The sequence below is a fragment of the Etheostoma cragini genome, chromosome 9 (assembly GCF_013103735.1).
Source record: "Etheostoma cragini isolate CJK2018 chromosome 9, CSU_Ecrag_1.0, whole genome shotgun sequence".
In the NCBI taxonomy this organism is placed as follows: Eukaryota; Metazoa; Chordata; class Actinopteri; order Perciformes; family Percidae; genus Etheostoma; species Etheostoma cragini.
The window spans coordinates 2,121,617-2,145,851 of NC_048415.1; the positions used below are offsets into that span (position 1 = coordinate 2,121,617).

The window sequence follows — 24,235 nt, forward strand, 5'->3', positions numbered from 1 at the left end:
ACGGGTTGAACATGTGCCAGCCGTTGTCTGCTTTCATTTTATGTTCTTATTATATCTAAATTGTCCCGAGGCAAATTACAACACACTCAGGAGATGGTGAAATTATGTCCCCATTGGTTGGCTTTCACCACATATCTCTTCAGCATTACATGTTATCTGATCAAGCAAAAATGTCATAAAACTTGAGAATGTCATATCCGTTTAGGCTGTTTATATATATATATATATATATATATATATATATATATATATATATATATATATATATATATATATATATATATATATATATATATATATATATATATATATATATATATATATATATATACATATATTTTGTGAAGACAGGTTTACTAGCAGACCTTCAGCCAGGGAAACAACAACAGCACATCAGGATGAACCCTGTCACCTTAACGGTATGACACAATATACTCTGATCGTACTGGTTTTAGACAAAGGGGGCACAGTTTCACAAAAAGTGTCTTTTTGCTGAATTAGTTTTAACGGTAAGGGCACTTTAGGTTAATTAAACCCTGGACGGACGGGCAGACAATAAACAAGCCAAAGGTCAGAAGCGGAATATTTCAGACAAGAAAAAATGCAGAAAGAGATAAAAGTCAAGTAATAAGAAAACTAATCTTAGCTGGAGACGTTTTCTTGCTATTCTGGGGGTGTTTCCTTACCCTGTGCTTGTTTTTCATAATGCAGTCTCAACACTTTTTCTGCTTCTGTGGTGGAAATCACACAATGGCCGATACTGATTGCTTTATTTTCTCAGTGTGTACCCCCCTCTCGCGTTTGTTATTGCAGAACAGGAGGATATAACGGACAGGGGGGCAATGCTGAGCATGCAGAATCTGAACATTTTCTGTGTAATAATTTGAAATCCTGTGAGGTCGAGGGGGGGTCGGGGGGTCTGGATGCTTGGCTGAGGGGTCCATGCAAAGTGCCAGATCAACAGGTCTCCTCAGGGTATGTGAAAGGTGAGCACCGCTCCTGGACCTACTTGGGCAAAGGGTCAGGCACACAGTCTGGGCTGCACGTGTGCAGTAGCTGGTGTTCTGACTGAATGTGCATCCGAACAATGCTGCTTCTACAACACAGAACAGCAAAAGAAAACCTCTTCGACTGCAACCGCCACTGAGCATGTGGTCACACACACGAGTTATATGCAAAGAAATTATTTTTTTAGTGGGTTTATATGGAGGCCACCTACACACTTGCCCAGAGGAATGTTTTATCAGTATTGCATGTGGGGGGTACTACCAATGGCATGCACTCACATACCTTTGATGCCAGCAGGGGATGTGGCCAGTGGTGTGGTAACCTCTGCAGGTTTGGGAACAGTCAACACAGAATAAATCCTCCCTGGTCCAGCATATTTCTTTTCTGGTGAAAATCTGCATCTGAACTGTAGCATAAGGAAACACGAATATTTTTGAAAGTGAATAGAACCAACACAGTCATGCTACATGCCGTCTGCAGCTTACTTCACTTGCCTGTCTTTGACAAGAGGCCACATTTCCAGATGGAAGAACAAACACCTTTGCTTTTTCTTTGTCAGAACAGGCTGAGCATGAAAGATATTATCAATCAGGAGTACATTATAATAAGGGATTAAAAGGGTTGAACGTATGAGCAGCTCTCTCTTCACACTGGATGTTGCGGTCCCTCATATCGGGGCTCTCCGTTTACATTATTCATACGGAGGAGGGTGTGACTTGTTGGCTCTTTTTCCGCCTGTATAAAACGAGAACTTTGCGTAAAAGAAAATACAGATGGAGAAGGCTAGCCGGCTCGCTGTGTCACAGAGAGTCCCCTTAAGCTTACGTGACAACTCACATACTGTCCCTTTGTGACCAGCTTAATCGGCAGAATGTCCGGTCTCTGCGTGCTTTGTCTCGCCATCGCGCTGGCTGCGTTCACCCGGCTCGCCGGCACCGTTGGGCCGGTGGTCCGATGCGAGCCGTGCGAGGCTGGGGCGCTCCTGCAGTGTAAGCCCCTGCCGAAGGACTGCGCGGAGCGAGTGAGGGAGCCCGGCTGCGGCTGCTGCGTGACGTGCGCCCTCGGTGAGGGACTGGCGTGTGGAGTGTACACGGCGCGCTGTGGCTCCGGCTTGACCTGCCAGCACCGGCCGGGGGAAAGCCGACCCCTGCAAGCTCTGTTGGAGGGACGGGGAGTGTGCTCCAGCGCCGCGGCCAAAAAACTAAACAGCCTTCTCATACCGGTGCAAAAACAAGGTAAGACGCGGGTTTTTTATTTGCGCTTATAATGTCTTGTAGATGATTGTATTGCCTTTTTTGTGCGTGTGTTGTTATTCAGGGGCTTACAGGCTCTGTCCCATGTGAGGTGTTGCGCTGTGCTGACCAGGTCCCGGGAGTTCTCTGCTCATTGGGGAAAAAAACGATTAAGTGCGTAGCCTAGTCTATCTATAATGGATGAGATAGAGATGCTTAGATTGATCAACTGGAGATATAATTCACAAACAAACATACGCATGTAATGTATTTAGTGGGCTGTTTTGCAACCTGTCACAATGTAAAACACCATTTTAGTCGTGAGGTTTTGGAGGGCAGGCTTGACATTGCACAGTGATGTGTTCGCCTGGCTTACACAAATCCCCAAATATCATACAGGCTTCTGAAAGTTTGAGTGGATAACACCAGCTATGGGTTGAAAGTCTACGCAGCAATTAATCGTTGCTTTCCCACCAGACGGCCACTTTTTTGCAAGTGCGCACTTAGCTTTGGACCATTAGATGAAGTGTAATGAAATTTAAGGAATTAAAAGATGTCGTTTAGGGGTTGCAGATCGTTAGTTTTAAGAAGATGACAACAGGGCTCCTTCTCTCCTTCTCCCTAACTAACGAACGCACGCACACACACACACACACAAACACACACACACACACACACACACACACACACACACACACACACACACATACACACACACACACACACACACACACACACACACAGAGCCTGGCTCCCTCAAACCAATAGTTAAGGAATGCCACATACATACTGTAAGTATACAGTATTTAGCTGAGGCTGAGCGCAGACCATGTCCTTGTCATCTGTAATGTCCTTATTTTCCTTCAAGTAAAGCTCAGGGATTTTTGTTAGCAGCATGAAAATATGTGCAAGTGCTTTCCTGGTCCAGGATATGGGACAAAACATCTCGGGTGTGTGGCAAAGGAGGGGGTGGTGGTGGTGGTGGGGGTCCATTTCTCTGAATTCCCTATAAGCTACCAACACAGTCAAACACACACTCACACGTCATTATCAATGAGCCCAAACTGCATATTTCCTCATTGCATGCTAGTGTCTCTGCTAATATTGAGAGACCTTATATCTGCATGGTGTTTTGTGTGAATGGATGCATGCTGCTCACACTGGTGACACGGCACACATGTCACCTACATGTGAATACACACTGTTGTGTGTTTAGGCACTGCTGACGTCAGGCCTCCAAGAGCCTCTGTGTGTGTTTTTATCTTCCTGGTTATTTGGTTTGGCCACAGTAATGTGTGGTGTGCAAGCACTTTGTCACACAAACACACACACATATATGCACACACACACACACAAACACACACACACACATCCACCAGTGTGCACACACACGCCTGTATATTTCTTTCTTTACTCCTCATTCTCTAATCCTGTATAATTTTACATGTGTTTATCACTATTTGCAGCTTTTGATTTTGGACAATAATAAAATTATTTTATTTTAAAAATCCATCTTATTGCACTTCACTGCAGTCTTGTCAAGCAGAACACAATAAACAGTATTAGTGTGACAGGTATCATGGCATGTTTTTTCTCAATATCTCCACTATTTGATTTGGGATAGAAAATGTGGGAAATGATCCCAAGCGCCCCTGCTGGACAGAGTGTGTAAATGCAGCCCAGTGGTTTCCTCCACCACCCTCAGTTCCCAGTTCCAGAGCAGTCTCTCCTCCCAGACATTAACAAGCTCTCCTCACCGCAGTTTGTGCTGTTTACCCCTGTGCCATCATACAAACAAATTGCGTAATGTGTTTATCTAAAACGCCCCAGACGTCCTAGAAAGGTTATATAAAAGTTCATATTGACAATAAAAACGAATACTTGCAGGAATCTTAAAAAAAGAACTCCTTATTTCTGTCCATGATTATGGACATTTAAGGATATTTCTTTTGCAGAGTTCAGAAAAACCGTGTGGAGGCCGTATCAGGTCAAAGATCATCTGTCGGTTTGTGACCCTGTTGTGTTCCGGTTGATGCTGTTGTTGACATCTATGTTGTTGTCCCAAGTTCTGGAGAGCCTGGGAGACTGTGGAGCCCCACCACGTCACTAATTGATCAGGTGGTCACGGAGAAAGGGTGGGCTGCCAGCCTGCCTGCCCACATGAGCTACACCCCTGCATGCCCGTCCGCCGCCCTCACCGCAGCTCTCGAACACAAAATCTGCTTTGAGTTAACGGATTAAAACTGTGTTTGGGTGTGTGTCAGCCGCTGCATGTGTGTTCCCATCGTCCCTCTGCCTCTTCGGGACGTCTCCAAGCTCAGCTAGCTCCTCCGACTGTGGCCTTGTGTGGCCGACCGGGTGGCACATGGCGGGTAGTTTGGTATCTCTCCTATATTAGGGAGGAGTGTTTGGAGCCCCCCCCCCCTTTTCCTCTCGGTGAAATGGTCCCAACTCTGTCTTTAAAGATTTGACAGGAATCTTTGCCATCACCACAGGCTATAAATATATCTGCTCCCTCATCTACCACTTTACCTCATACTGCCCTAACCTCCTCTTCTTTTAGCCCCAATCCCCTATCCCCCTCCCCCACACACACACACACACACATAAACACATACACAACATTTTCTTCTTCACAGCATCCTTAAAAAGTCTTGTTTACACTCAGTTCCTCTCTGTGACTATCTCTTGGTCTGCATGCTGTGGAAATTTGTGGATTTGAAATCGTCATGTTTCTGTTAATTACTTGGCTTCAGCTCTGGCTCCAAACAGCCCACAAGGCAATGAGCTAACTTTATTTTGTCTCTTTTAAGCAAGCCTCTCTGAGGCAGTCAAGAGTTCTCAGTTGGATTAAGAAAAGCAGGCATTCCCGGCATCAAATCGTTCATAATAGTAAACTAAAACAACTCTACAACATTTACGTCGGCTTCTGATTCATTACTTCGGATTCTGAGGTTAAGATGTAAGTTACAGGAAAATAAATGATAATATTTAGGAGCTGATTTCCAGTGTTTGCACCACATGCAGTTCTGAAAAAGTGTTATCTAAAGATATCGTAATAAAAGCCTTAAGGCTGTTTGAAACCTATTTTAGGATTCGTGAAACCTTTGTTAAAAAAGATGGTGGTTTTATCAGAATCAGAATCAGAAATACTTAATTGATCCCCGAAGGGAAACTCTGTTTCTTCTTTATCAATAAAGATCAGGTCTAACTTAAAAACCACTAGGCTATACTTAGGCCTACACTTAGGACTGGGCGATATGACACTAAATCATAAAAATTAAAAATGTCTAAAAGTTACATGTTTTCTATGAAATAACCAGCAGCTGAACTACTTTACTGCACTATTTAACATTATTTGCACGACGCTTTACGTTGTGATTCTTTAACAAGTTTTTCATTAGTTTGTTTGCACTCACAGGTAGATACTGTGTTTTTTTAAGTTGTCTAGTATTTAATTCACAGTGTACAAAGACAGGCTTTACGGTGTGGTTATTTCACTATTAAGACTATTTATCTATCTATTTATTGTATTACCAGAAAAACATGTTATACCGTGACCGTTATCGAGACATCAAATGACCTGATGTATATCGGGATAGGAGATTTCCACCCAGCCCTACTTACACTTGTCAAACCTTTACTAGATTAGCAATTAATCTCCAGAGACTGTTTAAAACACAGTTTCAGATTTATAAAACTCTTGTTGTGAAAAAAAGGCAGATCCCACTGCTTTTCCTGTTTTCAGATTTGCATTGGTGGTTGGTGCATACATACACAAACAAACATATTAAACATTAATAAGAATAAACAATGAATACAAAAACATAGACACGTATAAACAAAATAGTTGTTAAAGTGGTTTAAGCAGTGTGTGCAATGGGCAGACTTATAGTCCAGATAAAAACAAACAGATAAAAGCAGTCTCTGGACCCCAATCTACTCCAGATTTGATACGTTAAGTGTTTTTTTGTTGGTGTTTTTTTTAGAAAAAGTGACAGAACTGCCTTTGCTTTAAGGCTTTCAGTAAGAGATGAAGCACGTTTTCCACTACTACACTGCAAATGACTATATACATATGAGAATATATATATGAGAATCAGCCACCAAACGTCCACATTTATCTCAATCTATGAATTTAAACTAACTTTGGCTTCGTTAAATAAGTATATGGAGCATTTTAAAACTGATGATGACTTACCTTTACATCTTCAGAGAACGCTGGAAATCTTGTAGAAGAAGACTGTGCCAACGGGACCGCGACCATGACAGTGTTGCCTGATCTGGCGACCGTGAAGGGTGGGCACGGTCGGGGGTCGATGGACACCAGACCTCCGCTGCACAACAAGTTGATCCAGAAAGATCAGAACAGGAAGACTCAGGGCTACAAGGTGGAATCGGTGTCAGGAGGAGCTAATATGGACATGCACTTCTCCCTGGAGAACAAGAGGGAGACCGAGTATGTAAGTCACACCCTAAAGGCATTGATATTTCAGTTAACGGTGAAAAACAGTAACTGGCAGAGGTTCATAAAGACATCTGTTGAAAGTGAAATATATATATATATATATATATATATATATATATATATATATATATATATATATATATATATGTGTGTGTGTGTGTGTGTGTGTGTGAGTGTGTGTGTGTGTGTGTGTGTGTGTGTGTGAGAGAGAGAGAGAGAGAGAGTGCTGCCAACTACTAATGAATGTCACGCGGAAGAAAAAGATCTGGGACAGCTAGCTTGCTACTTTTTTTTTTAGCTAGCTAGCTAGCTAGTATACTTCCGGTTACCTCTCAAGCTATTATTTGTATTTTGTTCACAATATTTATCATTGGACAAAATTATATTTAAGATTGATAATATTGGCCTTTTGAAAACTTAAATATTTAGCATTGCACATGTTACGCACAAAAGAGAAAAGAAGAGTCACTAAGCAGTTAATTATTGTTAGCTTGCTAGGTTGTTTGCGAGCTGAAAGCAGGGTTTTTTCCTAGCTAGTTAGCTCTTTAGCTAATACCTGTTATTTTGTAAGCAATATTTATCTTTTGATAAATTCACAACCAATAGTGTTTAAAAAAGGTAGTTAGTTACATTATGAACCATACAACCGGTGAAAAACAGTTTTAATTAAACAACATTTTACCTGTCGACTGACCTGTACCCAGCGCAGCCTCAAGTGTGTGTCTTGTCTAACAACCATAAACCTTGCACTGCACTGTGTGTGACAGTTATTTGTTAACCAGTTAAGTCTTTATGAACCTCTGCTATTGAAGTTGAAAGTGTTATTATATTCAAACACCTACTCAAAGATACCCTTAATTCTAAAGACACTTTAATACATTCAGCACCACATAGCCTTGTGTTTCAAGGCTGTGCTGGAACAAATTTCAGGCACCAAAATGAAATAAAACAAGCATATCGAGTACATTTTCTATCTCATAACACATTTCCAAAGCACCAGCGGCTCAGCCATGTTTTTAGTACTGCCTACTTTGTTATCTTGTTTTTGTATTTATTGTATTACCATCCAACTTCTGTTGATATGCATCATCAGCTCATGTCATGAAGAGACAGCAGTCTGCAACCTTTGCATTCAATGCCTGTGTTAGAAAACTGATACAAGAGAAATGACAAGAAGATGGGGAATGACATGCAGCAAAGGGCCCAGGCTGTTGTTGCAATTCATAGGCAATCAGGGGCAAGGGCCAAGGCTTTTTTATTTTCAATTTAACCAAAGACTCACTGATTAGTAGGCCTGGTAAAGGGGGATGACTCATCATTTAAATCAACTGCTGAGGCAATTCACTGGAATCAGATCTTACACATTGCTCGCTCTTCATGACATATGGATGCAGTTGGCAAGAATATCACCGTCAACCTGTGGTAGGTGGTGTGCGTTCAGCCTCGTGCATGTGCAGAAAAAACACAAGATACAAACAGTATAGGAAATCTTTCAACAAAACACTGCTCTGCAGAGCAATTTGTGGTCAAACACCCCACAGGGTACCATTAAGTTATATTCTGTACTATCACATCAAACATCATTTTGGTCATTTTGTAAAAGAAGGTACTACTTTTTCCAGAAAGTTTATGTCTCATTTTTGGACATAACCTCTTCAACCTGGACCTACTGTAACAGTGGGATCATCACTTCAACTCACTGCTGTTCAGACAAGCAGTGTTCACATTTACAGAAAAAAGTTTACATTTTCCAGACTTTTACATCAAAAATGTTTAAGACGTTAAGATTTTGATGCAGCCATGAAAATGATGACCATTTTTAGTTTAGTATATATTTTAATATAAGCATCATATAGCTCAAAGCACGTGTTGAACAGGGAGATACCAAAAATATGTTATCATACAGTGCGGGAAAATAATTTTTCTTCTAATCTTTAACTGAAAGGGGAAGGTTAATAGGACGTTAGGGAAGTTAACGTTTCATAATGAACTTCTATAATTGCATGAACACTCCTCATGTTCTTCATGTTTGTGATTGTGGAAGGATGAGTGTGTAACACTGGGGTTGCCCGGGTGTGTTTGCCGTGTTGCTAGGGGCCGTGTCGGCGGGAGATGGAGAGCGTCCTGAGCCGTCTTAAAATCGGCAACGTGATCAACCCGAGAGGCTTCCGCATACCCAACTGTGACAGAAAGGGCTTCTACAAGAAAAAACAGGTGAATGGCTCTCCCTGCTGTTTCATCTCTCTGTTTCTGTCACACCCTGTCTTACACACTTAAACACACACACAAATACACACACACACACACACCTGCGGACATGCAAATAGACCCACTGCATACCTGAACAGCGACTCATCCCACCCACCCACACATGCACAATGCCCTTTTTTTGCAGCTCGGGTTGCCTTGACGGCCACATCAACACTATATTATCAGAATGGCTAATAACCATGTTTTACTCCAGTAAATGCACTGCAGCCGTCTGACTCATGCCTCACAGGAAATGAAGTCGGTCAGGTGTGTTTGTGGTGTGGGAGAGTGTGGGGGGTATGGATGTAAGAATGTGGTCTGGGAGTGTGTGTGGCACGGTAGATGTGGCGACAGGGGAGTGGATGTATGGCGCTTGTTTGATGGCTGTAGTTTTGGTGAGGGTGTGTAGGTGTGGGGTGCTGTTGGTGAGGTAAAAAAAACAAACAGGCTGTCACTGGTTTAGTTTTTCTTGTCCGTGGTGCAGCAGGCTCGGGCCACCCATGGCCTGCTCATTTGTAAGACGGGGGAAAAACGAGGAAGCTAAAATTAATTTAAAGTTTTTTGGTGGGTGATGTACCAAACTTGAAAGCCTTTGAGAGGAGTCTGCAAAGGATGGATGGGGGGTGTGGTAGGGCTTTGCTGAGACATACAGCATGTCAAATAAATACCACCATCCTATTTCCCAAGTTTGGGAACCTTATCGGAGGGATTTCACTGAGCTAGAGCCTGTTCTGAGAAACACATTAGTCATCAACCCCCCCACCCCCACCCCAAGCACCATGAGTCAGAGACCAACTCGAGCCATAACAAAGACACACACACACACACACACACACATATCAACTACTCAGATTCTTACCTCACTCTTTCCCCAAAGTCTCCAAAGTGTGGTTTTGTTACTTTTATTACAATCAGACTCTTCCTTGTTCTTTTCCTGGATTTTATCAAAAAATACATACCAGGAAAGTGTCAGTTCTCTTCTTAGTGTGTGTGTCTGTGTGTGTGTGTGTGTGTGTGTGTGTGTGTGTGTGTGTGTGTGTGTGTGTGTGTGTGCAGCAGTGTGCCAGCCCTTGTCGCCCTTTTCTCAGAGGGCAGGGTGTTGTGTTAAATCCATCTGAAGGGATGTGCCTTCACGGTGTGTTGCAGAGATTTATGACCGGAAACACAGCGAAGAGGAGACCGTGTGAACCGTCTAGTGTGACAATACTGTGAAAAGAAGGGAGCATGAGGGGATGAGGGGGTGGATGGGTGGATGGGTGAAGGACTGAGCAGAGGAAAAAGGGGCATAACCTTACACAAGGTACCCAAGCTGTGTTAGTATCTTAAAGTGATACTTCACCCGCAATCTTTTAATAACCAATACTCCTGAACTGTTGAAAGGTGGCTGGTGAAAGCTGATATGTAGTGTCATCTTTCAGATGGACCTTATGCACCAAATAGCAATTAGGAATTGAACTGGAAACTAACACAGCTTTAGAGCCAAGTAGTTCCAGGAAGTAAAGGAAGTAAAATAAGAATTATACATTAGTTCCTTTTGTGCATTCCTGATAACAGATTTGATAACCGTAACGGCTTTCAAACACAAAGAAACAATAACATAGTCATAGTGCAAGACTTGCAGATGTGGAAATCTTTTGCTTGTTTTTGGCTTTACCATGAATATATCTGCAATTCAGCTACTTTACTTCCATTTTAATCCCATCCCTACTCCACATGGTGATGTTAGCAACATCCACTTCTTGCTTTTACTTTGAATAAATACAGATGTTGAAGCAGTTTTAAGGCTTGTGTTTGATTAGGGAGACCAGCGTGTGATCATACTGCAGCACTGCAGACTCTGCCCAGATAGTTGTAAAGCCACCAGAAGGACTAACTCCAGAGAGGAGGACTTTTGGTGAGCAGTGACAAGCACTGGAAGCAGCTTCAGCTGGTAGAAATACAGAAAAAGTTCCAGAATTCCTAAAAGATTTCTGGATTCCTGGAAATGAAAAGCAACTGCGGTCAGCTCACAGTCATGTTGGTTACAATTGATTCCAGTGGTGGTAGGGTGGTGATGGGTTTTCACAGCAGAAAGAAGGGATCAAAATGATTATAGAAACTTGTGAAACCACTCCTGCAGCATAATTTGCATACTATGCTGCTCAGAATGTTGCCAAAATAACTGTACACACGCTGTTGTTATTTGCAGCTCTTCACATTTGGCTTTTGAGACTATGTTGGTTCAGTGAGTCGTAAAGCTGTGCTCGCTTTTATTCCGCCATGTTTTGGGAGACAATGACGGTTTGCATATACTGAGCACACTGATACAGTGTGGAGGAGGAGGAGAAGACCTTTGGCGTCACTTTTTGATGCTTTTGATCAGGACCAATTTGCTGTCATTTAAAAAGTGTATGTTTAACTGACATGTATCACTAGAACCGGACAGTTAGGTTTAGGAAAAGATTGTGAGTGGGGTTATGTAAAGTACGTTTCAGTGACACGCGGGACAAAAACAGGACACCCCGGTCTCCCTGGGTGAAAGACCTGTGTTGTTTCAACCATATAGCACCCCAACCAAAACAGTTGTCACTCATAATACTACATGATCTTAAAGTAGTCAAGCTGCTGCTACACACACACACACACACACACACACACACACACCTGCGGACATGCAAATAGACCCACTGCATACCTAAAAACCGACTCAACCCACACATGCACAATTCCCCCTTTTTTTGTGTTGCCTTGACAGCGATATCAACACTATTTTATTAGAACGACTAATAACCGCAACACTAAAGGGTGATTTTTGCGTCTCTATCTGACACTGAGAGACACGGACCAAGTGTCGGTATTTGATGAGTTGGGAATGAGAATCGGTTGGTCCGTCGCATCAACTAAAAGAAGCTTGCAGTGATTGGCTGCAAGCAAAACCATACAAATAGTATTTTTTTTCTTGATCTGGGCATGAAAGGTGTATGTGACTACACGTTGCAGCTCTGCCGTGGCTTGGTAGCGACTCATTTCTTGGTTCTCCTTCTCCATCAACAACATGAAAAGGAGAGGGTTAACTTTTCCTGCTACAGATTTCCCACCGTGGTCAGAAAGCACAGGGGAGACACTTTGCTTCACTCACTGTGACTCTAGAGTCGTCACTCGCTCTGAAGATAATCACCATCACTCTCTCACTTTCTCTTCCACACGCTCCCCACGCACACACACGCCGGCCCTGCTATTCTCTCAAAGAGATCAAAGCTGACACCAACACACAAGTATAAACTACAGGCCACTTATGTAGACTACGGCGAAAGCTCTGCGTCGAGCCTCCACACAACCATAAATCACGCTTGACTCTGTTGTTTCTGGGTGTGTGTGGAAGACCTAGGGGAATGGATTTGGCAGGGGTTCAGTGTTTCTCCATCAGGAAAATGTTCACGTTTTTTCAATTAAAACAAAAAAGCAATTTTACATCATTTTGACCGTTATTATTACCTCATTACTTTACGTCTTGATTACCATATCTGTGTCTAAAACGTTGGAAAAGCTAGAGGAGGTAATAAATAAAAAACGTTCAAAACGCTTAAAGACCAAACTTGCTAAAGAAGTCCACTGGGGACAAACTACATTTATCTAAGAAGTCGTTTAGTTAGTTTGGATGCTCACATTGATTTTACATTCATTGGACTTATGCCTACTACACACTAGAAGACTCTGAAAAGACTAAAGGCTGACACCATCTCACATCTAAAGACAACCATCTTATATCTGACAATCCGTTATAATAAGAGCTGCACAAATCACAATTTTATTGTAATTGCAATATGAACAAGTGAACCAAATGAACCAAATTGCAGGGTGAGGAATGTTTGTGAAAGGCAAAATATGTGTCAAACCATTCTAAAATAAAGTATTGTGGGGCTGCAGAGACATCCCGGCCTACAAATTGTAGCCTACAGACTAAAGATCCTCACAAAAAATCACACTTCAATCATTATTATGATTATTTTTATATATTTTTTAATGAAAATTAAAATATTGATTCAAAAATGATAATTCCCTCCAATATCGTGAAGCATATCGCAATTGCAATATCAGTCAAAATAATCGCAATTAGATATTTTCCTCATATTGTGAGGAGCCCTAGTAAAAAAAAATGTTTAGTTATAAGAAAAAAGTTATAAGTTTAAGAGTTTTTAGTTATAGTCTTACTAGAGTTTAGACTATAAGATTTTGCTATTAAGACTTAAAACTTAGGATGATATCAAACATGTTTGATTTTGTTGGAATCGCTTAAAAAGTGTTTTGATGTATGGTTGGCATGTATTGCCCAAAAAAGCTTGGGTGCTGCGCCTAATCCTTATAATATAATAGAGAACCCCTGGTACTGTGTTATTTCGGTAAGAGTCCTAGTGAAGAGGGTAGTGAAGGGTACGCTCAAAACAAAATGGTCTGTACCTTGAAGAGATACATGCTTACAGCTCAAAGACGGGTTGAAGAGCCCTCTCTGCCCTCTCTCCACACACCGGATCGATTGCTTTGTGAAGTGGACCTGGTTCACTGTTTTGGAAAATTGCAGAACACTCTTCCGACACTTTTACACTCAGAATCCTTGTCATTGATTAGATTAGATTAGATTAGATTCAACTTTATTGTCATTACACAGGTACAGGTACAAGGCAGCGAAATGCAGTCACTGTTGGAGTCCATTGGAATCTACATGAAGGGCAAAATCTGAACAACCACTTTTTCACCTCTACAGGGAGTTGTGATTGATGGATTAGGATTTTAATATTGTCTAAGGGTCAACTATCACAGGGAAAAAGTCACAAGCATGTACGTGTGTGGTTTCCAGTGTATATGTTGCCGGTAATATGAGTGCCCCAGCACTCTAGGAGAAGGTCGAGCAGTGTTAGCCCTAACCCGGCTACAGAGAAACCTATTTTTAGCAGCAGTTATATGAATTGGCCCAGTATCCCAGTTCAGGCCATGCATGCCTAACACTGACCCACTCATTACACCCCTCAAAGTCTCGCACTCTCACTTTTCCTCTCTCTCGCTGTCATTCCTTGGCTCTCTTTCTTATTCATCGTTTCGCCCACCCATCATTACCCCCATTGTGCCCTGCCTACAGTGATCCACCCGTCTTTTGTTCTTCCTGCCCGCTCCATCATTCTGTCCATCCTGCCCTTCCGCCCACCTGGCTTTTCCCTTCTTGTTTGGCCAGGAATCACCCCGCAGAGGGTTGTGAATGGGACGACAGTGTCTGCATCTCTCTGTGTACTCTTTTAGAGTTTAGTGTGTGTGTTGAGAGGAAGAGAAGGAGGAGAAGGAGGAGGCATTGGGTTAAGGATGTGAGCCAGGTGCCTGTGTACCCTTATCCCTCCTCCCTTACTTGGTCCTGACAGTGCCAGGCCCATAAGGACTGACTTATTGAGCATGACGCAGAAGGATCTGTATAAATGTACACACCGACCACAATGGCTTTATAATAACTGGCCAACCTTCGGTGACCCAGACAGCTATTTTCACTCTGTCTCTCTCCCTCGTTCTGTTCCCTCCCTGGATTTCTAATCCACCTCGCCTTCCTTCTCATATAAACTTTATTTTCTTCTTTTTTTGGCCATGGCTGTTTCATAATATGTTTTTACTACATATACTAATAACAAAATTATCCTTTGTCAATACCTCAGTTTGAGAATATAAACTAATTTTCTATAAAAAAAAAACGTTTTTCTTTTAGCAAATTTTAATGCATCAGTGTATAATGTGTAAAACTTATGATTTTAAGATCAGGACATATCTTATCAAAGAATAAGTAATGGCCAAGCATTTAGTTTCAACTTCTAATAACGGTGGAAACATTAGTATTGAGGTTTGTGAACCCCCATCGTGATACGTTTTAAACTTGAGCTAATATATACCTTATTAATACCTTAATAAACGTAAATGTTGTAATCTGATAATATCACTATACTCCCAACTGTGCGAACACGTCCAAACAATATATATTTGAGGCCATATAGTCTCATAAGTAATGTCCATCACATTTTAGCAGATCACAACTTAACAACTTCAAATCTTTTTTGTCCCCAGATGAGAAGCCCCAAGTCCTCCAATTTAACATAATATGAAATTGAGCAAAGTAGAGAAGCTTTAATATGCAACAAAATGGAAGTTTGTAGTGTAAGTTGTTTATGAATGAGGTCATAATCAGATTTTCCATTGGTGAATTTTCTATAAAATGATAATTGATCAAATATCTCCCAATTAAAAAGTGTCCTCTTCTTCACCTAATGTTGTAAATCTTTCTTTTCAAAGAATGTCCTCACATCCAGTCGTTACTTATATTGATTCTTCTCCTATTTTAAAAGTTTGTGTGGCTCCATTCTTCTAAAACAAACACAAATTATCCCGATGTAGAATTCCCTGGGACTCTCATTAAACTATTTCTTTTTTTTTTTTTTTTTTAGAAAAAGCAATATCCTGCAGCTACTCCCAAATGCACTTACACACACACAAACACACACACACGCACACGCACACACACACTCACACATATAGATGCACCCTCTTTTACACAAATACATAAATGTGCGCCCCTACACACACACACACACACACTGCATTTTATGAGCTTGTGTTTATCCTTTGGTCAGACCAGGCTCTTTTTAATGTCTGTGAAGCCCAGCGGCGCTGCTATTAGCTGTAAAGACCAGCATCACAAGAGCAAGCATTCATACGCACAACACACATGCATACACACCCCATAAAGGTAGCATTATGAATGTGCAGGGTGGATGAAATGTGCTTTTTTAGTGACAGCCATGTGCACCACGCAGAGCCAGAGTCAGGGCTGAGAATGTGGGACACAAGGTCTTAGCTGACCCCTGAGCTGAGCTTCAGACTCTGTGGTTCAGGGTGTTGGGATTAGTGAGCAAACTACAGTGAGAAATTCCTTAAAGGAAAACCCCTCCAAAAAACTATGATGATAAACTATGTTATAAACTGTTTCCGGTATCAACTGCTCACCTCGCTGTGTTTGTAATGTGCAAGTTTGTTGCTTGCTTCTTCATGGAGGACGCCAACTGTAGCTAGCTTGGATTCAAAATGGATGCAGCAAATGTAAAAAAAAAAAAAAAAATGACATTATGACATTTCTTAAACAATCAATGGGTCGGACTGCCAAACATTTAAATTCTCACAAAAATAAGCCTGACAGCTTCTATTTGTTGCTAACACAATTAGCTGTTTACATCGTCATTTGTGACTGTCTGCTTAAACTGGTCATGAATAACAAACATGAACAGCCTACCATGCTAGCAATAAATTCAGTTGTGTTTTTTACCCATATATTAGAATTTTCACCAAAATATGCCAAAGTATGGTTAAACCACAGCTTCTGTAACTAGCATGGTTAGCTGGTTAGTGTAGTTTCAAGAGCTAGCTGCTAGCAACAATGGACACCGGATATTTAGCCATGTTTTGGCGAAACTTTGATTGTTTGGGACACAGTTAATAACCAAATAGATAAAGGAAAAGGGAAATATGACTGGTTTGACAAATTTCATTGCATTTATGCCAATTTCTTTACTGTGAAATTGGATCACTGTTGGAATCCAATGTAGCTGTCTTGAATCAAAACAAGCTACAAACTTATAAGAGCCACCTTCCAAGCCCACGGGTGGTGAGTGCAGAAAGATTGTTGCCTTATTATTCCTTTAATTTGCCAGGATTAGCTTGCATTTTAAAAGGAAGTTAATGCAAAAAGGAAGTTTGCAACAAAACACTGAAAACCTTCAATCTGTGTTAAGTAGTCATTAAGTGACATCCAGTCCTCAGCGGAAGCTTGGCTGTCTTTGGCATTCTCCTACACCGTGTGTGTGTGTGTGTGTGTGTGTGTGTGTGTGTGTGTGTGTGTGTGTGTGTTTATATTGAAGCAGTAAAGAGAGGATTGCTTGAGATGACTGCTAATAGTTCACAGATGAAAGAGAGACTGAGCGGAAATTCAAAGGTAGCCAAGCAACAGGGGAATGCACACATGCACATTTTGCTCTTCCTCTCCCTTCCGCCTCCCCTTTGGCTTTTTCAACCCCCCATGCAGGCAGACACACCAGGCACATACAGGACTCCATCATTAATCAGAGCAGAGGAACACAATGTCAAGCTCCTCTCCGAAGTCTCGTCCACTGGGTCTGGGCTAAAATAGAAGCTGACCGCAGACTCCGAAGATGGCAACGTGAGAGGGAATTGAGGGAGGAGAAGAGAGAGAGAGAGAGAAAGACAGAAAACAGAGTAAGACAGAGGAGAAGGAAGAGGAGGAGGAGGAGGAAAGCGAGGTAGGAGGAAAACGGAAAAGAAGCCCTCAGTGTTAGTTTGTGAGAATAGGGCGGGTTGGGCTGCGTACTTGCCCCCAGACTGCTGCAGTAGTTGTTGGTGAGGTATTTTAATAGGCCTCTGTCTCTATAAAGCTGCCTTTGATCATGCAGGCTGCACGTGGATGTTGACTAGTCAGGAAACAGACACCTGGTCACACTCTAAGGCCTGTCTGTCTATCTGCCTCTGTGTTGCTCCACAGCCGCCTGCAATGCAGTGTATAAGTATGAGGAGAGTTTTGTTTTGGCTCTGCACTCCTGGGTGTTGGAATTTAGATGAAAAACAAATAACTGAGATTAAAGTGCTGATTGTCAGATTCAATTTTAGGGGGTTAACATCCACATCTGATAAGCTGTGTAGAAAGTATATTCCCTTTTATGCATCTTAGGTACACTGTTTATCTAAGATGTACAGGCCCTTATTCCTCAACAGTGTCAAGGGCAAGGTGGAGGCTGGCGGTGTGGCCTTGACCAACTGCCATTTTGCTCGTTTGAAAGCCATTATATTTCTCTCTCATGGGTGGGCCGAATTCTTTGGGCCTGCAAAGCAGAGAAAGGGGAGGTAACCTTGCCCCTTATGGCCTCATAAGGGGCAAGGTTACATCCCAGACCTTCTAGATTCCAGATTGGCCCATCTGAGCTTTCATTTTCTCAAATGCAGAGCAGGATACCCAGGGCTCGGTTTACACCTATTACCATTTCTAGCCACTGGGGAACCATAGGCAGGCTGGGGGAACTCATATTAATGTTTATAAACCTCATAAAGTGCCATGGAACCTATAGATAGATAGATGCTTTATTTATCCCGAAGGAAATTTTAGGTATCCAGTAGCAAGACAACCACAACACAACAAACACACATACACACATATATCACACATATTTATGAATAAAACTAAAAATCACTCACAGAAATGCAATGACCATGGATAGGTAAGATACCATGGTAGACTGTGCAGTGGTGTTAAATATTAACTATGACTATATAAAATATATAATATAAACATAATAACCTATGAACTGACTGTCTGAAAAAGAATAAGAACAATATGGAACAAGGAATAAGATGTAAGATGTTGATGCTATGACCACATTAAATGTATGATTGTGTGGGAGGACTAACATGGCCTGTTAGACAGTTGTACAGCAGACAAGTGATATGATTGTGGGGGCTGAGAGAGACAAACTCATGCTGAAAGTCCATTTCTTCCTCCCCCTGGGAACAAAGGACCTCTTTAACCTGCCTGTTGAGCATGACAGTGACAGAAGTCTGCCACTGAACGTGCTCCTCTGTTTAATGAACGTGCTGTGTAGTAGTGTGATGTAGGTGTCCATGATTGCCAGCAACATACTCATTGTCCGTTTCTCTGCAGTTAGTGTGAGCGACTCCAGCTTAGTTCCAACAACAGAGCCAGCGTTCTTTACCAGCTTGTTCCGTTGCCCAGCGTCTCTCTTCCTAATGCTGCCTCCCCAGCACACCACAGCATAAGACAGGATGCTGGCAATGACTGACTGGTAACACATCCAGAGGAGCTTACTGCAGATATTAAAAGGCCGCAGCCTCCAAGAAGTAGAGCCGACTCTACCCTTTGCGATGCAGCGCATCCGTGTAGGCTTACCAGTCTAGTTCACTGTCCATGTGTTCCCACAGGGACTTATAGGTGCCGACCGCCTCAACATTGACCCCTTCAATGGAGACTGGTGGACATGTGTGGTTTAGATCTCCTAAAGTCCACCACCAACTCCTTTAACGCGGCCCAGCCCTTCAGTGCAGTAGATAAACTGCACAGAAGTGCACTCTAGAATACACTGCTCTGATGTTCGCCGTAGAACTAGCGAGCACATTAAATTATTACATTAAGGCAAACAAATCATATACTGTGGATCATGTGTTGGTGGCTTTAAGAGTGTTTTTAAACTTTGGAATTAGTCAGGCTAGCTGTTTCCTCTTGCCTCCAGTCTTTATGCTAAGCTGGGTAAGTAGTCTCCAGGATACATCATAAGGGTGGTATCGGTCTCGTGTAATTCTTGGCAAGAATGTAAAAAAACTATAAAAACTAAAGTTAACTTTTGGTAGATATAACACACATTGCAGTCTCAGGTGTTGAAGTCATCAATGTTATCAATTTAAGGCAACACACACACACACAAGTCTTTACACGTCACCACAAGTTGGTGCATGTCAGTATAAACCACTGACCTACTTCCCAGCTCATCAGAAAAGCAGGTACTTCAACACATTTCTTCTTGGCCTATCAAATCTTGGCTATTGAGTGTGTGCTTTGCATGTGACATGATGCAACGCTGCCTGTTTTGCACTTATTGCAATTATTGTCATGCTACTTCCAAGCTGGTTGGTGGTTTAGTTCCCATCTCCTCCTGCCCACAGTTTCATTGAGCATGACACTGAACCACATTGCTCCCCAATGTACGCAAATGAGAGAGAAATACACAAGTCACTGTGGACAAAAGCATCTTCCAAGTCAATGTAATGTATGAGTGCCATTATTTGCACAACCACAAGGGGCTGCCTGTCAGGAAAATGTGACTATATTATACTGTTCTGGTGTACAGAGCCAAATATACATGTATATACTGCGTATATACTTATGGTTCTGCATATAGTGTATGCTGTCCACTACTTTTGGACTGTACCGCTAAAGACACAGGCAGCAAGACAGTCAGGCGTGGATCGTCTCTGGCTGGTCAACTCACAGCTCTTTCACCACTCCCCCCGGGGGAGGACGATGGGTAGGAGGAGAAGTATTCTGAGCCAGAGTTTAGCCTGGCCCCACTGATTGGGTTGTTTCATGTGTAACCCAAATGGAACTCATAAAGTTGCCACTCTACAAAGCCCAGCCCCTTGTGGGACATCCGATAGTACTGCATACGTGTGTGCGTGTGCTCGTGTGTGCGTAAGCAGGTGGGGGGTATGTATACGTACAGTAGACACAACTCTTGTTTGTGTGCGCCTACATGTTTGCTGAAGAGTGTTTTTGTGCGCATGCACATGCACTTGTGAACGCACAGGCCATAATCAGCTCCAGATGATTTTGAGTGTCCGCCAGTTTCCCAAAATAGCAGCATTGGATTCCTTGCAGCCCTCCAACTGGCCTTGGCAAATATTTTAGCAACTCCATGTTTACCTTCACACTCCTTCACTCTCACTCACTCAGTGCGTTCCTCATTCCCTTCCCCTCTTTATTGAAAATAATCAGCTTTTTCAACGTTTACCCCCACTGGTCAAGTACACATAAGCCTGATAAGTAAACTGCCCATAGAAGGGACAGACACAACGGCAGCCTGGTGGCACGTGGATCCCTGAGCGAGGCTCCCCCGCTCTGATCTTGATACATTTATTATCATCTTTCACGTGACAAGCAGCTGCATCATCGGTAGTGTTTATCTCTTGATAGTTTCTGCACTAAAAAGCTAGGAGGCGTCTCCCGACATCAGGACATTCCTCCCTGTGATCGTGAGTTCTGCTGAGGCATGACTTGGCCTCCTGACAGGCATCCGAAGACTAAAAGCCAAACAGAGAAAGGTTGAGTCGTATAATAATAGACAGATGTTGATAAAGTTGATTAAGCTGTGTCAGGGTAATTCCTTACCTTCTAAAGGCTAATCTGTTTTTACAATGTCTCTCAAAGTGCTACTTTCCATTTTTGTTTTTTCCTGCTGTCTCTAAACTGAAGATGAAAACCTTTATGTTGAAGGCTAAACATGTTAATCGTTAAACAGTGTGTAGTAAAAGCAGCTAAACAGTAGTAGACTAAATCTTTTTCTCGCCCTTTGTTTGCAGTGCCGTCCATCCAAAGGCAGGAGGCGGGGCTACTGCTGGTGTGTGGACAAATACGGGTGGCCTCTGCCCGGCTACAACGGCGAGGAGCAGGCCGAGAAGAAGTGCCACAACCTGGAGAGCAAATGATGGATGCAAGTGGACGGTGGGGGGAGGGAGACAGAGAGAGAAAGAGCCAATTTTGTCCGTGCATGTAGTTTTATGTAAACATTTGGAGAGGCTCTGGACCTTTGATTTCGGGTCCCATTTCTGTCGGCGAGTTAGGGGAAAAGAAGTATGGGGGGAGGGGTAGAGCACCGCCTCGGCAACTGGCCAAGACTCCTGTCCATCACAGCTATCTGTCCTGTGCTTAGAGAACCTTTAACCTTTCTTAAAAAGAAAACAACAATTAAGCTGAGAGAAAAGGGGAAGAAAGAGAGAATCCTACCATCTGCACTATTCTTTTAGAGAGAGAGGAAGGACGGACTTTTCCACTCACTTTAAAGAGGACATGTTTGTGACTGTGACCCAAAAAAAATGCACCGCCACCGTTTCTATTGTGTGTGTCGGTCTATGAGTGTTTAACCGCAAGTCTGTGTGTGTGTGTCTTTATGTGTGAGCACCTGCATAACGTACGTGTGCACAGCTGCATGTCTGTGCAAGATGGCGTGTGAGTGTGCGCTTTCCCGAAAGTGTTTATTTGTGTAAATATTGTATGTTACTAAGCTCAGAGATGTCAGACTGCCCATCCCCAGCCCATGCTCCATCAACCAATGCAGAATTTAAAAAAAAAAGTTCTCTGGCACAGAGTCCAATTTGAAGGGAAGGATAAAGGGATGGCAGGGCTTTGGCTTCTAATTCAGCACCAAGGGCCCACCTTGCTGCCTCTGGCTTGTCCCTTTCCCTGCTATCGGGAAGGGAATAGAGGCAAACCATGCAGTTTCAGTGCCTTATAAACAAACCTTCCCATGCCTCCCCTCTTCTTCACCCTCTGTAGTCCTTGTTTGAAGGAATACTTCACTAAAAATCTACCTTTTAGCTTGAAATTTGACTCTAACATGTTTAGCATCTGTGTGGAGGACTGAGGCTGTAGTTAGTTTGGATTCACATCAGATACAATACATTGGAAGGGTGATCCTGCAAAAAACAGCACGCCAGCGTCCAGAGAAACGTCTGAATCCAGCTAGTACACTACTCCTGGCAGACAGTCGTAGCTATAAGGCTGCAAGAGTGTGAAGTGGAAGTTGTGTGTTTAGCTTTGTTCTGGAGAAACTCTGTTGGGACACACTGAAGACAGAGATGAACAGCAGAGAAGTGGATTAAGATGCAGAATGTGCCAAACTCTTAGCCTGATTCCAGACCTCTATTCTTCATTGAAGGTTGGCATTACACCTCTAATCAATCTGAAAAAAACAAACATTATTACTGTTCCCGACATCTGCTACCACAGCTTCCATTTTAACAAAGTAAAACAAGTTGGCGTATTCATCAGTTGCTACTTATTTGCAAATAGTCTGTCCTCAAAAAACAGCCAACATCAGACTGAACACTGAAGTGAACATGAAAGTGCATTTCAGTGTAACTCAGAGCACATCACATCACCGAAATATGACTAAAGACAGCCTTCATTGTCGCTAGCACCGTTAGCTCTTTATGTGTAGTTACGATTGACAACGAGCTGAAGAGCTAACTGCGCTAGAAACTAATTGACGTTGTTTGTTTGGCCACAAAAGGAATGTATGAGTTGTGCTGCTGCAGTGGTTTGAGACGTTTCTATGGACGTTTTGATACTTTTTGTGGGACTTTAGTGTGACCAATGTATTCCACTGTAACTGCTTTGAATCCCGAGTATTTAAAACTCAAAGGACAGATTGCTGGTGGAGTATTATTATGAGGTGCTCACATGCCGCCCTGCAGTCTTAGGGATCAGTTCTTCTGTCCACATCCATGTCCCTGTCCCACTGTCGCTCTAACCTGCTGCCCTGTGTCCTCATCTCCTCCTCCCGTGTCCGTCATGTCAACCCTACATGTCTTTACTCCCTGTTTAAAACTGTGTCCTTGTCTTTGCACCCGATCCCGCCTCTAACCCACTAACTCGAGCTGTTAGTCCCCACTCCTGCCCCACCTCCAGTCCTCTTCCTGTCAGTGGTGCAACCTGGTGTAGGCTTGTTTGAACGGGGCGAGGCCCGGTGTGACCGGCCCACCCTGCCGCAGGTGCCAGCTGCCCCTATGCTTCAAGCACAAGCACTTAAAGCACTTTAGCTGCGCCGCTATACTCGTCAATGCATGCAGTTAAAGACAATTGGACCTACCTGCATCTGCATACCTTTCCTTAGAGGTAATGTCAGATGAAACAGTGTGATACTGTAAGAAAACAAAAATAACCCAGGGAGGAGGAGAAAAAAGAAGAGAATAAAAAAAGGGAAAAACTAAGCTACACCAGGACTTCTGACAGCAATTCTTATCAAACACCCCTCAGAAAGTTCCCATTCAATGCAACTACTTTCTTTTGTTGTTGTTGTTGTTGTTGTTGTTGTTGTTGTTGTTGTTTCTTCTGAGAAATGCTTGTATGATCGTATGCCAACAACTCTCCACAAGGTGGACACAGAACCAAATATGCATTCACACAAGTGGTAGGGGGTCTGAGGGAGGAGGCCGGGTCCTCGCCGAGGAGCTTCCTGCCCGATGCTCTCCCACATCCTGTGTAAAGACTTGAAAAGTGGAGAGAGTGCCGACAAAGAATGCTTGCCCAGTAGCTTGGTAGCATGAAATCGGCTGTACACTTCCTTTAATAGAGAGCAGCAACTTAGAACCAACGGGTTGGTGCTATATCCCATCTATTCAAAGACTTGATGTATGGGGGAGGAACATACATACAAATATGTTTAAGCTATTCCCTCCCTAATATTTGTAAGTGTGTCTTTTTTATATATAATATTATTATTATTATTTCCTGGCCAGCTATGTGTCTGACTAGACATCATGTACAGTACTTAAAAATAAAAATTATTTATCTAAGAAAGAATTATAAGCTGATCCAAACTAGGTTTTCTTATGAACAATTCAATGACTCACCGATTGCACAGCAAAGTCTATTTGATTCAGTGTATTTTGGGGAATATAATCACTAATGAATGTTTTACTT

At 42.5% G+C, this 24,235-nt stretch overlaps 1 protein-coding gene and 1 long non-coding RNA gene across 2 annotated transcripts in view; one reads left to right on the forward strand and one right to left on the reverse strand.

Annotated features, from left to right (window-relative positions):
• The window catches only part of LOC117951101, a 47,717-nt gene extending 41,041 nt beyond the window's left edge, over positions 1–6,676 (reverse strand). The window contains exons 1-2 of the long non-coding RNA XR_004658055.1: positions 6,442–6,676; positions 1,291–1,414 (exon numbers count right to left, since the gene is read on the reverse strand). This is a non-coding gene — a long non-coding RNA (uncharacterized LOC117951101). The remainder of the gene's footprint in view (positions 1–1,290; positions 1,415–6,441) is intronic.
• On the forward strand, positions 1,525–24,162 carry LOC117951099 (insulin-like growth factor-binding protein 3). Its single transcript, XM_034882626.1, has 4 exons — positions 1,525–2,243; positions 6,456–6,703; positions 8,803–8,922; positions 21,115–24,162. The coding sequence occupies exons 1-4, from the start codon at positions 1,880–1,882 to the stop codon at positions 21,238–21,240; spliced, it is 858 nt and encodes a 285-aa protein (XP_034738517.1). The 5' UTR covers positions 1,525–1,879; the 3' UTR covers positions 21,241–24,162.
• The last annotated feature ends 73 nt before the right edge of the window (positions 24,163–24,235 follow it).